Raw genomic sequence first — 15,416 nt, 5'->3', positions numbered from 1 at the left:
ATGCAACATTGTGTGAAATTCTGCATCTACTAGTGTAAGCGAAGACCCTCACAGATCACTTTTTTCCCTCTACAAAGCTCTTTAGACTAGTGAACTTAAAGGATATCTGCCGCCCGTGCTTGTCAATGGGCCTGCGGTGCGGTGAGTTGATCCGATTGCGGTCTCGATGGACCCTCTCCACCAGACCATGGTGTCTGGTCCCTCGCACAGAGTCCAGTCCGGAGGGAAATGTCCCCTGTAGAGAAACACCTTCTAGGTTAACATTTTCTTCACAAATGCAGGAATCTGTCAGAAATGACTTAAACTATGACGTAAAAATGGAAAGTGAAAGACATCAGAGCGTCCATATTGCATGATTGAAAAAACACACAACCATATTCAGACAAAAAACACACATGATTTTCCAAAGTGCCACCATTAGTTTATGTTCCCAGGTGAATTCACTCTACTGCGAAGTGCTTTTACCTCTCTGGGTTTGGTTTCTCATGGCAGACAAAAAGTAGGGATCACTGCTCTGTCTCAAGGAAGCTTTATACACAGCAACAAGAGCGGTTTCACCTGAAGGCATACAACACTGCTCTCCATAGGGGATAGACACAGATACAGTTCTTCAGCTCTTGAGAGGGCACCGCTGTATCAGGTGTACTTGTGGGGAAAGCCGTGTACTGAAGGAGTTAGGTGAAGTAAGGGCAGACTAAGAGGTTGGGACAAATACCCTCTTTGTTTTTTAAGGAGAAGGTTTGCAATTACCATCTTTTGACATCGTTTTTTCTGAGGGTAGCAAAACAGAGTATATGGCTGGGGCTTATCTTCTCCTAAATGAACATGACTTGCTGGACAGATTTAGTAGACTAAGATAAGTGGATGAAGGGCAACTCGGGTACCTGGAAATCAGTGCTGGCATTGCCTATTTGGTTGACGTTGGGCAGCGAGCCACCGTAGTACTGTGCCCGGTTCTGAGACAGCTGGAGCTGCTGGATCTTCTGGAACTGCACCTTTAATCAAGAGGAAGACACAGTGAATGCATTGGAAAAAGAAAGACAGACAGACAGAGAGACAGTCTGCAGAGGCGCTTTAGTTGTTTTTGTAACTTATGTGTTTAACTAAGACAGAAATTCTTGGAAATGGGTTTGGTTTTAAGCGTACTTCTGAGCCCAAGCTGGAGGACAGTGTGGATTTTGTTGTGCAGCAAGGGTAAACAATGAAAATTATCCATTCTGATCAGGCACAAGCAAATCAGTAGGCGTTCCTTCCTCCCACTAACCAAAGGACAAAATTTGAATCTCAAAGACTGACCTCATTTAGTGATATCAATGGGTTACTACACATAAGCTCAAGTCTATTTTTCTTTAATCCAACACACTGACATTTTTTAAGCCAGAGCACAAAACCTTAGCTACATACTGCTTAGTTGTAAGGCTGCATAGTTTTGGCAAACACACACACACACACACACACACACACACACACACACTCACACACACACCTGGCATCATCTGAATTATATTGCAGTTGTTTTGACAGATATTGAAATTGCAATTCAAGAACTATCTCACATTGTTGAAATAAAATAAATAAATAGAAATTATTGCAAGGTCAATAAGAAATGTAACATGAAAGATATGCATGGATTAGTTGCTCACAGTTAGATCAATAACGTGATCGTAGTGGAATTTCACTTTGAATTTAAGGGTGTTCACACTTCTCTTTGAAAAAAAAAGTCTTAACTTTCAGAGCTCTCTCGCTGACTCAAAAGTGAACTAAGACAAAAAGAACCTTCACTTGTGAGTGGAATTTTGGTTCTTTTGGTTGTACAAAGGGTCTCAGTGTACTCTTCACTCACAATTAAGTCTAATGCAGTCAAGTTGGAAATTTATGTAACTGTGCCTTTTCCACTTAAACTGTAAAAAAAAACAAAACACACAAGGTTCACAAAAACACAGCATGTGATGTCTTAAGTGAATGTAAACGGTTGGGAGAAAATCAGACGTGCTTCATTAAGATTTTAAAATGTCTGTGTCATTAATATTAATTAAATAACAAAACTGAAGAACTGTATTCTTAATACATACAGCGAAGATAATTTGGTTATTTAATTTCTTACTTGAATGCTGCTGTTAAATAAACCTACAGTATCTTTAAAAAAAATTACAAGTAATTTATTAAATTTGTATCTTTCTTGTATTGCATTTGTTAAAAAAAAAAAATTGCCAACAAGCTTTAGTTACAATAAACCATAATTTTCTGCTAGTGTGGGACAGGCAGTATTAGAGGAAGTGTTTGATTGGACAAGAATCTGTGAAGTGCATGATGCGTTTCCTAATAATTTAAAAAGCTTTACTTCTGTGAACAGCACAGTCCTATTTAGATGGGAGAAACACATTCATATATCATGCTTTGCCCATACTGGCCTCTACTTGCATTCCTCACTCTATATTATCATGATTAAAAAGATTGGTCATAAAACAATAACACAACACAAAATATTAGCTCACTCACATTGCTCAGTTTAAAAGCACTAAGAAAAATGTCACTTCAAACCATTGCTGACACTGTTCCAGGCAGACAGCTTGTTAACAAACAAGCATGGATCCTCGCTCTCAGCACACACTCAGGGGTCATGGAGAGTCACGTCGAGCCTTTCAATGTACGCCGGTATCAAAACAATGGCACCCCAGCTGTGGAGCCGCACCAAGCTGCTTAGTGAAGCAGAGGATTTCCCTGGGGCAGCTTGGTTAAGCTTATGCTTTTCCTCTCCTGTCAACATCACCCATTGTTAGTTTTACTACAACCTCCAAAGTTTTCTATTATTTTACATTAAAATTCAACTAAACATTGAGAGTTCTTTAGTGCCCCTGTTCAACTTTTTCTATATGCAGCAGTGCATTCAATTCTCAGTTTTAGTTTTTATTGTTTATTTTTACCAATAAATGTGTGAAAGCCTAAAAATCTGTGCTGATCTCTAAAGATAACAGAGACTCCTTGATCCACTACGACTTGCAAAGTCTGGACATGCCAATAGACAGTCAGCACACCAGCAGCTGGATGACTTCCTGCATGCAAACATGCAGTGGGCTTATAGACAACAAGTGTTTTAATGGACGAGTTGTGTTTACACTACTGAAAATGGAAAGAGTCACCACCACTCTTGTTTCTATAAGTAGACGATCAAATGACGTACCCGATTCTGAACCATTCGCGCTTTAAAAAAAGACAACTGCTTAACCAAATTAAAAGGGAAGTCAAATGATCCCTTCGATGACACCAGCTTAAATGTGCAGACACCATAAACATTAACAATTAACAATTGTCCTCACGTCCTCGAAAAGATTAAAGTGTAAACACTGAGGCATTGCTGTTTTTCATTGGAGTGGCTCAAGTAAAATCAAACATAATGAAATGTGATCACTTTGAGGAGCCAGAAATATTGTTAGTCATTTCATTTCAACTGGATAGTTCTGACAGATGTTTCTGCTTCTTTTGGGATTAATGCCACATAGGCAACAGTAAACATTCATTTCATTTGTGGATCATTGCTAACAGTTGTTTTTTTTCTTCTGTTAAGCATAATTCTCACAACAATCAGTATTTGGCTGTGAGCTCTGCACACAGAAACATTCAGAATTATGGATGTAGAACTAAGCATTTAGTGAGTAGTGACAGATCACTATGTTTAAAAATGTGTACAATTCAAGAAATGTTCTTTTAAATCACAAACTTGCTTATTTTTAACATCTCTGAAATGCAGGAAATTTTCCTCCAGGGCTCATTCTATTGTCAAGGCAGATTGTTTATTAAGAAGTATGACTTTATACTCTGAAAATAAATATAACCCAACCACATGTTCTAGTGCCCTAGAAGAGAAGGCAGCCAAATCATGAACTGGCGGATCACATTCATTCATCCCCGCCTACAGGCTCCACACAGAGACAGAGTGCAGCCTGAGGCAGAGCGGATTCCTGCTAAAACATTTCCTATTGGTGAAAGACCTAGAGTTACCCGACTAGTTCTCTGTGCTTTGACCAGAAATGTGTATCAAGGTGTTTTTTTGTTTGATTTTTTTTTTGGGGGGGGGGGGGGTTCATAGTTCATCACGTTTTATTGGTTTGTTTTGTTTTCTTTTGACCGAGCCTTTATGAGAATCAGAATGCATGAAACAGTTGCAGAACCACTGCATTTTAATTACGATCTAAACTAAATTCTACATAGAGCATAATCAGATTTTGATGTAAATTTGATAATTAAACAATTTAAAGCTTGCTACATAAAACATGCATGAAAAAGAAAACAAAAAAAATAAAGAAAATGCAAATTCACTCTCTGACTGCAGGTGACGCTTATACAGCGTTCCCTTGGTTACCGCTGTAAACAAAGCAGTGCTTATAATTAGGGATGGGCATTCGATTAAATTTTCTTAGTCGATCGTCGGGAGAATTAACGATCGACTATCGATTAATCATTAATATTTTTATAATATAATTAATTATTTAATTTTTATAATAAAAAAATGCAATGAATACAAAAATACAGCGTGTTTTTCCTCGGTGAGACCTTTATTACAAGATCAACTTGTGGCAGACAGTTAAACTACGTTCAGGCAAACCGAACATATATCCGCGTGCATATGCAGTGCTCTAAAGCAGCGGAACCTGCAGCTGCTAGCAGGCGTTCTTAACCCTTTCGAGTCGATTAACGCATATATGCGTTTTGAGTCTGAATAAAGTGCTTCATTCTTTTTTCTGAGGAAATCCATTTCTCAAATCATCAACCACATCACATCTTTTTGGGGTGAATTATGTCTTAGTCCTCTCATCGCGAAGCAAACAGTAAAATAAAATAAAAACTTGAAGAACAGTCTCGCTGCCTTTTCTTCTGTGTGGGCGTATTCAAGCCGCGCGCTTCAGTTTGAATCTGAATAGCGCGTTCAGCGCGGGGGCGTGGTCACATTAAATATAATGACGGAAGATATGAAAAACAGACACTGCGAGAATATTTGTTTTTCGGAAGCACTTGTTTAGTTTAAAAGTAGACATTCCAGGCTTTCTATAGATATCTCTCTCATGTCTCTTCGTTGAGTATTCACGGAGTTACGGTTCATTTTAATGAAATGTTTGTACATGACGATCAGCGGAGAGAAAGACTGTAGACAGCGCACCTTGTTTGTTATCTTTATTTTATAAGTGCACAAAGGTTTTTTGTTATTATGTCTGTATCCAAAAAAAAACTAGACCCTTTACAGATTCGATTAATGTATTGCTCTTATCTGTACGATTAAAACTGAGAGTGTAATTTATCAGGGGTTATCAGGAGAAAATGACTCAAAACGCATATATGCGTTAATCGACTCGAAAGGGTTAAAGCCTCATGAAAATTTGCCGGGATGCATAGGTACATCATTTGAGTCGTGGCCGTGTTGTACTTAAACACGGCATCGCAATGTTTGCAGTTAACTAGTTCGCTTTTTAAATCAAAATGGTCCCACGCCACACTTCGCCGTGACATCTTCATGATTATTCTTTGAAATCAAAACGGAAGATCACAGATAACCGAGTAGGGTGTCAAATATTGCCCCATGGTGGTAAAATATTTAATTGCTGCCACACAGTGAAATTCATTTAATTGCTTGAAGACTCGCACTACGCAACGCAACCTGCATTAGATTAAAAAAATGCTTTAGATTAATCGATAACAAATTAACATGATCGAGGAAAATCTTAACGATCAATTATCGATCGTCGATTAATCATGCCCATCCCTACTTATAATCACTACTTTAATATGTATTACACAGAGGAAAGATGAAAAAAAAAAACATCTAAACTTTTCTGAATACAGTCAGTTCCTCTCAGAGATATATTTATTTAAACCCACACTGCAAATCAATATTTAGGATTTTCATGCAATATTTTTGTGATTCGTTGGACAAACAGCTGCTTGTGACTGCTAACTGTTATAGTATTTTCTCCTCTTTATGTTGTGACCTCTGCCAAGTAGATTATGAGATGCAATCCTCATTGTTTTTTTTTATCATTATTGTTTTGTTTTTATTCATCCATTATTCTTGCATTACATGGCTTTCCCATCCACTAGTGTAAGTTCGTCATAGGAAGAGATGGACTGCTAATCTATACAACAATATAATATAATATTCTCAATTATAGATACAGTGGTAGAAACGCGTAAAATGAGTGACATTTTATGAGCAGCAAAAGAGCATCCTTTCAAAAAACAAAAGAGAAACAAAAAACAACACTGCTGATCAAGTCACCTTTATTTATATATTTGACACAGATTGTGTCAAAGCAGCTTTGCAGGGCTGAATGAAGTGCTAATGCTAAGCAGATAATATAAATCAGAGGAAAATTAATAGAAATTATGATTTTGTCTTAAGAAATATGAATGAAACATGTAAATATTAGGGATGCACCGAAAAATATGCTGCGCCACTTATCCCCATGTCATTCCAAACCCGTAAAAACTCATCTTCGGAACACAATTTAATATATTTTGGATGAAAACCTGCAGGCTTGAGACTGTCCCATAGACTGGCAAGTAAATAACAGTGTCAAGGTCCATAAAATGTATGAAAGTCGTCGTCAGAATAGTCCATCTGCCATCAGAAGTGCAATCTGGGTTACAGTATATGAAGCGGCAGGAAACTTTTTGTAAGCGAAGAAAACAAAATTAACGACTTGATTCAATAATTCCTTTCTCAACGGTCTCCTCTGTGTCTCTCAATATCACTGTATGCTGTGTGTCACCCACGCCACAAAGATGCACAGTTTCTACGTGTATTTAGCTTTGATTTGAAATAAAACAGCACATCCTTGTGTTCATGATTTCTGCCTGAGTCCCGTAAGATTGCATCGGCTATGGGGATGAAGATGACAGCTCCCTTTATTCCACACTCAGTCACGGCTGCATCAAACTACATAACCTGTTCTTTGTTTATTTTGAATACGCACCCTCTAGTGGTAAAAAAATTACATATTGTGCCTTTAAAGGAGTAGTAGGTTCTAATAGTAGTACTAATAAGTACTAGTAGGTTCTAATTAGTACTAGTACTCTAATAACAATATTACCTCAAGTTCGCTCTGTAGAACTGGAAGTCCATAAAGTCCTCTTTTGCCCAGCCATGACTTGCTCCACAGATTTCATCTTAGTTTTTTCGTTTTTTTATTATCAAGGCATGTAATTAATGAATTAATGCTAGATATTGCTTTTGTTTGCTAGCTACCATTATAGCGAGGGAATGCGGGTCATAAACTAATGACGTAAAACTCCAGACAAGTCTTCTTGTGTACGTCATACAGTCTGATATTATGACAACTGAGAAATTACAGTGTGAAATGGGGATCATGTTCGTATAGTGTGATAAGCAACAATCGCAAAGGCCTTTCGCACAGTGTGATCCCAGCTTTAGACATCATGACTTACGATGAACAAATAATAATAATAACAGCTTGCCAATTTATGTTATTTCACTTGTACATTGCTATATTTTAATGCATCATTTTTCTTTTCCAATTTGTCTTTCTGTTCTGCTCCCCAGAGCGTTTTTCTCCTCAATTATGATCATGTGACTGTGTCTATGACAGTAATGTGTCAAAGGGTGAGCAGTTGATATGTACGGTTCATAACTCATTTAAATTTCTAAAAACAGTTGAATAAAAATGTTTCATTACATTATTTTTTAACCATAAGCATTATAAATAAATTAATGTTTCATTTTGGTCAAATTGCTTTTTTTAATTGTAATTTGGAATCAGTAACAAAATAATTTAATAATTACTCAAAAAACAGTTATATCTGATTCTGTTGCATAGAAATGAATAAAATTTACTGATATATAATATTAATATTGTGTAACTTAATAAAAGTGTGGTTATTTTGTCTTGTGTTTCGCAGCATCAATAAAATTATTTATTACACATTTTTAAAGTCTTACAAAAGTAGGCTACTTTAAACTTTTTAATAAAATGAAAAATAATTATTACAAAGCATTTTCAGTCTCCGTTTTTGGCCAAGTGCATCCAGAATTATCTGTTTCGGTCCTGAATTTTCATTTCTAAGCATTACTTCTCCCAGTATACGCACTTGTGGACTATATGCACTAATGGATGTTGTTCATGTCAAATAAACTCCCACAGACATGACTGTTGTTATTTCATTTTTTTTTTTTTTTTTCAAAAGTGTGCTTAACTGCTTAGAAGCAGATCTTTTAGAAGTGGTGAACACCTCACTTCTTTCTGGGACATTTCCAAACTCCTTAAAAACTGCAGTTGTTAAAAAAAACTGAAAAGGAGCAATCTTGATAACACCATTTTGAGCAATTTTAGACCAATATCTAATCTTCCTTTTATAAGCAAAATTATAGAAAAGGTAGTTTTTAATCAGTTAAACAAAGACTTAAACTCAAATGGATACCTGGACAATTTTCAATCTGGTTTTCGACCGCATCACAGCACAGAGACAGCACTCATTAAATTAATAAATTATATTTGCTTAAATTGTGACTCTGGCAAAATATCGGTGCTGGTATTGCTAGATCTCAGTGCTGCGTTTGACACTGTCGATCATAACATACTACTACAGAGACTGGAAAACTGGGTCGGGATTTACTCAAATTGTTCAGGTCACACTTAGAAGGGAGAGGCTATTATGTGAGTATAGAGCATAAGTCTAATTGGATGTCCATGACATGCGGAGTCCCACAAGGGTCAATTCTTGCACCGCTCTTGTTTAGCCTGTATATGCTTCCACTGAGTCAAATAATGAGAAAGAACCAAATTGCCTATCACAGCTATGATAATGATACCCAGATTTACCTAGCCTTATCTCCAAATGACTACAGCCCCATTGACTCCCTCTGCAAATGCATTGATGAAACTAATAGTTGGATGTGCCAGAACTTTCTTCAGTTAAACAAGGAAAAAACTGAGGTCATTGCTTTTGGAAACAAAGATGAAGTGTTCAAGGTGAAAGCATCCCTTGACTCTAGGGGACAAACAACTAAAAATCAAGTCAGGAATCTTGGTGTGATTCTGGACACAGACCTTAGTTTCAGTAGTCATGTTAAAGCAGTAACTTAATCAGCATACTATCATCTAAAAAACATCACAAGAATTAGATGTTTTGTTTCAAGTCAAGACTTGGAGAAACTAGTTCATGCCTTCATCACCAGGAGGGTGGACTATTGTAATGGGCTCCTCACCGGCCTTCCCAAAAAGACCATTAGACAGCTGCAGCTCATCCAGAACGCTGCTGCCAGGATTCTGACTAGAACCCGAAAATCTGAGCACATCACACCAGTCCTCAGGTCCTTATGCTGGCTTACATTTAGGATTGATTTTAAAGTACTTTTACTCGTATATAAGTCACTAAATGACCTAGGACCGAAATATATTTCAGATATGCTCACTGAATATAAACCTAACAGAGCACTCAGATCACTAGGATCGAGTCAGTTAGAAATACCAAGGGTTCACACAAAACAAGGGGAGTCCGCCTTTAGTTACTATGCCACCCGCAGTTGGAATCAGCTTCCAGAAGAGATCAGATGTGCTAAAACACTAGTCACATTTAAATCTAGACTTAAAACTCATCTGTTTAGCTGTGCATTTATTGAATGAGCACTGTGCTATGTCCGAACTGATTGCACTATATTTTAACAGTTTTTTTTTTATTTTATTTTATGTAAAATCATTTTCTAACTGTTTTAAATTAATTTTAAATGAGTAAATTTTTAAATAATTGTAAAAGTTTTAAAATTGCTTGTTTTATTCTTGTTATTATTTTTCTTCATTATTATTTTAATTTCTTTTATGTAAAGCACTTTGAATTAGAGATGTTCCGATACCCTTTTTCTCTTCCCGATACCGATTCCGATACCTGGGCTCAGGGTATCGGCCGATACCGAGTACTGATCCGATACCTGGGTGTGTATCTGTATATACAGCTGTATATACTACTAGCCCTGTGTAAATTGCTAGAATTCTTTTTATGGTGTGCTTCAGACAGATCCCTCAATAAAACATGAACAAATACATGGTGAACTACTGTATTTATTACAGTATTTTTATTATCTAACATGAATTTGACAGTATTATTTATTTTCATATGCAAAAAAGAACTTCAAATGCAGCCAAAAATCTAACACCGCAAACTAAAAAAGGTATTTAAGTTTTACAATATAACTGTATAAAAAAACTGCAACAAATAAGTCTAGGAATATAAAAAAAGATCTATTAATCAGATAATCTCTTTACAACAAAACAAGTAAAAAACAAGCAACCATCTAGGCATAATTATTATTATTATAGAGACGTATTATTATTACTGTAGGCTACAACAGTAGCTTTATATATTGTCAATTTACTCATGTAAACCAAACATTTATTTTAATGGGCTGCCATGAAGATCTTTGAGTGTCTGTGTTTATGATATGACAGTATTCTCAAATGAAACGGTAAATTCTCATGAAGTGACGGTTTATGCGTTCGTGTCCTCATGACACACAGCAGAGACTACAAAACAGCGAGCTCTCGCGCATCTGTGCCAGTCACCCACAGAGATGTAGATTTTGCGGGAGTAATATTTAAATAGTATTTTGCAGTTTAATATTCACAGACACTAGTATATATTCGGCTACTGTCTGGAGCCCTGCGCTTTGACTTACACGGAAGCGACTGAACGCAGCTGCCGGTACTGAATATACTTGAGAGTCTGTAACTACCGGTACTACAGAGACATACTGCTAACCACTGATCTATAATATAGAAGCGGCTTCACTGTCTTTTGGCAGTTTAGAATGTGATGAGTGATCCAGTCATATATAGATCAGGGCTGCTAACGCGTTTTCATTTCTTCTTCGCTGCTCTAAACAGGGGTTGCTTGTGGCAACACAGCACAACTTCCTGTGTTTTCAATGCATTTTGAGCAGCGAAGAAGAACCGTGCAGCAGTTAGGCAAAGCTTGCGGTCATAACTAGGTATTTTTTAAGAAAATGGTATCGGATCGGTATATGGGTTCATGTACTCGCCGGTGCCGATGCCAGAATTTGTTGTGGTATCGGAGATATTTCCGATACTAGTATCGGAATCGGAACAACTCTACTTTGAATTACCATTGTGTACGAAATGTGCTATATAAATAAACTTGCCTTGCCTTGCCTTAAAACATCATAAATTACTGTTGGGATTATTTTGCACTCCAGACATAAATTAAATTACTGTCACTGCAACTGAGTTTTATCATAAAGGCTTAGCCTTCCCCTGGCCACGGTTACTTGAAAAAACTGGCCACTTAATTGGACAAAAATGCCCCTGCACAAACAAATATAATATATTACGTCTGTTGCTAACAAAATGAATATGAATAGACAGTGTCGATTGCGGCATTAAATTAAGATCTACTCATGTTATCTTAGGCGTTTTTACAGTGTTGCGCATTTTAACCAATCACACACAATTCTGTTGAGTTTAAGAATGCAATGGCAAAACAGAAGCATTCAGATGAGTCCTCGCTGAAACTCCTCAGTTTTGTTGAGTGTGTGCACGTTCACTGGCTGAATTCTGGACTATTGCGAAATCCCTCATCATAAACAACAAAACGCAGATGAATGTACTAAGTAAGAGATTCATTTGTACAGTTTATACAGCTTTAGTGATTATAACAGATATTTTTTTTTTTTTTTTTTTTAGAGTGCTTAAACTCGCGAAAGATCAATGAAAATGATACTGAGTTTGTTATGGGAAGCCAAACAACCCAAAAGTAATACGAAACAGAGTGGTATTAAGGAGTTTGTGCAACTCAATAACTTGAATTCATTAAGGTCTCTTCATTATGTTACATTCAGGGAAGAACACAAACTTCTGAGGAGCAGTATGAAGAGTAATGTTCATGCTGTGCTGTCCGTTCAGTGGCGCTAGCAAACATGTCTTCCCTGCACTATCTAGTTTGTTGTGCGGCTATGTCAGGTCCGTGTGGTGCGATCTTGTCCCACTTTCTGTGTGTCTGGCTTCCCACAGTCTGTCCAGATCAAGTAAGCGTGTGCTGTGAATGTTGTACAACAATTCAGAGGCTATTAAAGGCTGCTGGCAATCTTCGCAGGTTAAGTTGAGAAGGATCTTCTCTCAATTCATGATGCTGTCATTGCTCAGGCACTTGCACCTCACCGGTATGCCAGTTTTGTTTTTTTCATATCGTGTGAGGAATTCAAACCAGTTTACTGTTTGAACCAGAATATCAACCAGCACTACACCTGACTGACATTTCTTAACCATTCTCTAAACCACACTGAAAAAAAAAAAAACAATTCCATAGACACCAACAAAAACTAAAACATAACCCAGACTCTAAGCTCAGTCATGCCAAGATACACACACACAGCATGTTTCCACAACTCACAGAAAAGCAGCCTGAACATGTTTAGCTCCCGTCTTTTACTGGTCAGTCTAAAGCTTGAGAAGGATGTTCACTGTTACAAATGTGTTCATATTTGCACCTTTAAATGTTTACATGATGAGGATGTAAATGAACTGAACATGCAAAGCAGCCCAGCACACAAAAAGCTTCTGACTTGACCACTATGTTTACCAGGCTAAACATAGATTCAGTACAGTCCTTCAGTACAGAGAAAGGTAATTACTGTGAAAACTCCTTTTAGGAATATTTTTTTTAAGTTAGTTGATTTTTCATTCTTTGGAACACATGATTCTGGTTGGTTAGTCACTACAACCAGTGGTAAAGTATTTCTGTATCACTAACCACTATATTTATTTGGTAAGCAGCCATGCACTGTAATATGCAAGTTCATATACAGTAAAAAAAAAAAAAAACATGAGTTTTATAAGGGAAGATTTTGAATTATTATTATTATTATAAATATATTGGATAGATTGAATAAGACCTCAATGTGAAGGGGGCTTATATCAACCTGAGGCAGTTTTTTTTATAAGACCCTTCCATTTTAAGGGTCTGATTGCCATGTTTGGTTTATTTTCCAATAACCAATGACTGACTGTACATTACAAAGTACAAACAAATAATCTCCGTCCTTAGCACAGCAGCAAATGTACAATATACAAACTTTAAAAAAATCACACACTTAAAATAATAAGTTTAAAAATAAAAGTAATGGCCATGTGTCCAAATTAACTCGAAATTAAAATGCTTGGAAAGATTTTTTACAGGGAAAATTGTATTTGAACTTTTACCATCATGAGCTACTCATCCACATTTATCCAAATGCCTGCCGAGGGACGGCATCATTGTAACATTGCTGTTTCTGTGCTCATCCTCTCTTATATGAAGTTGTCACCACAATTTTATAGAAAAAGTAGCTGTAGTAAGCATGGCATCTAGGCTGGAAACTATTATTTGCATGGTGACTTTTGCATGACTACCAAAATCATCTGTACTCAGAGGATAAATAGGTTTGCTCCTTACAGCTCAGGCAATATATAATTAACCATTGATCAGGAGAAGACTTGTAAATATAGTGAGATAAACTCAAGGCATCAGCCCTTTAATGATGTCCCTATGAAGTGTGATTGACAGCAGTCAGCCACAGCCATTCTCATCCCTTCTCCTGAGCTCGATGTGCCCGGGTATTTTCCATTAACAGTGATTCAGCTGTGCATAGGACACACTTAGGCAGCTGCTTTTGATATATGAAAACGAGGGAGCGAGGTAATTTCCCAATCTGGCTGTGCTTACCCTTGAGACGGTGAGGTCTGTCATGAGCTGCTCGAAGGCCCGCGTCTCCTCCGCCTGTTTCTGGTTGTGCAGCGCGATCTTCTCGCTGAACTTCCGCGGGTTGGAGCCACTCGAGCCCGGGGATCCAGACATGGTTGGGCCGCAGAGTTTCGAGATCAACTTCGCAGGGAACTGACGGTTGAATGTTGTCGATAGAGAAGTCAAATGTGTTTAATTTGTCCTTCCATGTCTGAAAAGCGTGTAAGAGTGCAGTCCAGACGCTTTAGAGAGGTTTGACGATGTGGCTTTAATGACATGAGCTTTGCCACCATTAATGAGCTGGAAAACGCGATGAAACCGTATTATTAACAACTTAACGAACTTAATTCAGCTTAAGTGCAAAGTAACGATGATATACAGGAATTCCAACGCCAATATTTGTATAAATGCGATGAGCCGAATTTGCTAAAAGTTTGTCAGGAAACTGGACATCGCTAACGTTAACGTTAAACATTCAAGCGTTTATCACCGTTTTGTTTGGCATCAGTAAACTAGTTCTTGCTTTGTATCGTGGGGGGGAATATATAGAAAAAAAAACGTGTAATACTGTGCAACGCCAAACAGAAAAGCTTAAATATTTCACTTGGATTTAAGAAACAAGTTGAGAAACGTTAACGACTCGAGCTAGCGAGCTAAATACTTTAGATTCTGACGAAAACGTTATATTTTTGTTATTGCGCATAAATATGTAAGTGTCTACCATTATTTATGAATTAAGATAGAAATTTGGTGATATAACCGTCTAAATGTGTGTAATTGATTGCAACTGCTCGGTCAGGTAACGTTAACATTAGAGGATAAAGTCAGCCGTGACAGCTAAGCAGCTAATGAGCGATATGACACAATCAAAATATCACAATCGATTAAACACAAACGAACTATAAATGACAACAAACAGTCGGTCGACTCTTTAAACGGCCCACTTGTATTGTAAAGTCGATCAATCTTATTTCTCACAACCCTGAACTTAGTTTTGTTAGATTTCAACAAGTGGTCTCGCCAATGTAAGCCTCATTACGCATTCAAAACTCATATAAACCGGTAACTTAAGCGCGACAGCAACTCGCAGCAAGGTAACGAATCAAACTCTGCATCAGACACTCACTTAATGTCCTGCGGCAGGACAACCACCGGCCAGTGATCGACCTGCTGTTGTCACACGAGTCTGAGAAAATGTTTAGATGTTACTGGTTCGTGAAATGCAGTGGTGAAATCTGATCGTGTAGTCCGCGCGTACTCCTTTGGACTCTCTTCTCCGTGTCCATCCTCTAGATCCACCTGAACTGTGATGCACCGATTCGTGACTCCACGGCAAACATTTGTTTTGTCAACTCCGATCCCTCACTCCGAGTAAAAACAAGCCGAGCAAAAAAATAATAAATACACAAGCCTGCCCCAAACCTGTATACCATTTTTTAAAGTTGTGGCCACAAGGAGGCAGCGGCGTTCCCTTAAAGGGATACACAGCACAGTTATTAATGTTAAAAGTGAGCTCAAAAATCGTATAAGAAATAGAAATGAAAACTTCTGCTCCACATTTCCTCAATATTAGATTAAAAACTTGTCTTGAAATTGTGAATAATGACCACATGTATCTCTCTGTCTGTCTCTCTCTCTGGCTGTCTGTCTGGCTGGCTGGCTGGCTATCTGTCTGTCGA

General features: G+C 37.5%; 1 protein-coding gene across 8 annotated transcripts in view; it reads right to left on the bottom strand.

Moving 5' to 3' along the window:
* LOC128017764 (CREB-regulated transcription coactivator 3-like) overlaps positions 1-15,197 on the bottom strand; it is a 41,038-nt gene extending 25,841 nt beyond the window's left edge. For 3 of the 8 annotated variants that reach the window (XM_052603275.1, XM_052603274.1, XM_052603278.1), the window contains exons 1-3: positions 13,720-15,196; positions 885-995; positions 107-235 (exon numbers count right to left, since the gene is read on the bottom strand). In XM_052603275.1, coding sequence (XP_052459235.1) covers positions 107-235; positions 885-995; positions 13,720-13,851 — 372 coding nt within the window. In that variant the 5' untranslated portion in view covers positions 13,852-15,196. Of the gene's footprint in view, positions 1-106; positions 236-884; positions 996-13,719 lie in introns of all 8 variants that reach the window. The other 5 variants (XM_052603270.1, XM_052603272.1, XM_052603273.1 and 2 more) reach the window with 5 other exon arrangements.
* Between the last annotated feature and the right edge of the window lie 219 nt (positions 15,198-15,416).

The sequence above is a fragment of the Carassius gibelio genome, chromosome A7, assembly GCF_023724105.1.
Source record: "Carassius gibelio isolate Cgi1373 ecotype wild population from Czech Republic chromosome A7, carGib1.2-hapl.c, whole genome shotgun sequence".
Lineage (NCBI taxonomy): Eukaryota > Metazoa > Chordata > Actinopteri > Cypriniformes > Cyprinidae > Carassius > Carassius gibelio.
The sequence above is the reverse complement of the archived record's forward strand: the minus strand, read 5'-3'. Positions and strand labels throughout refer to the sequence as shown.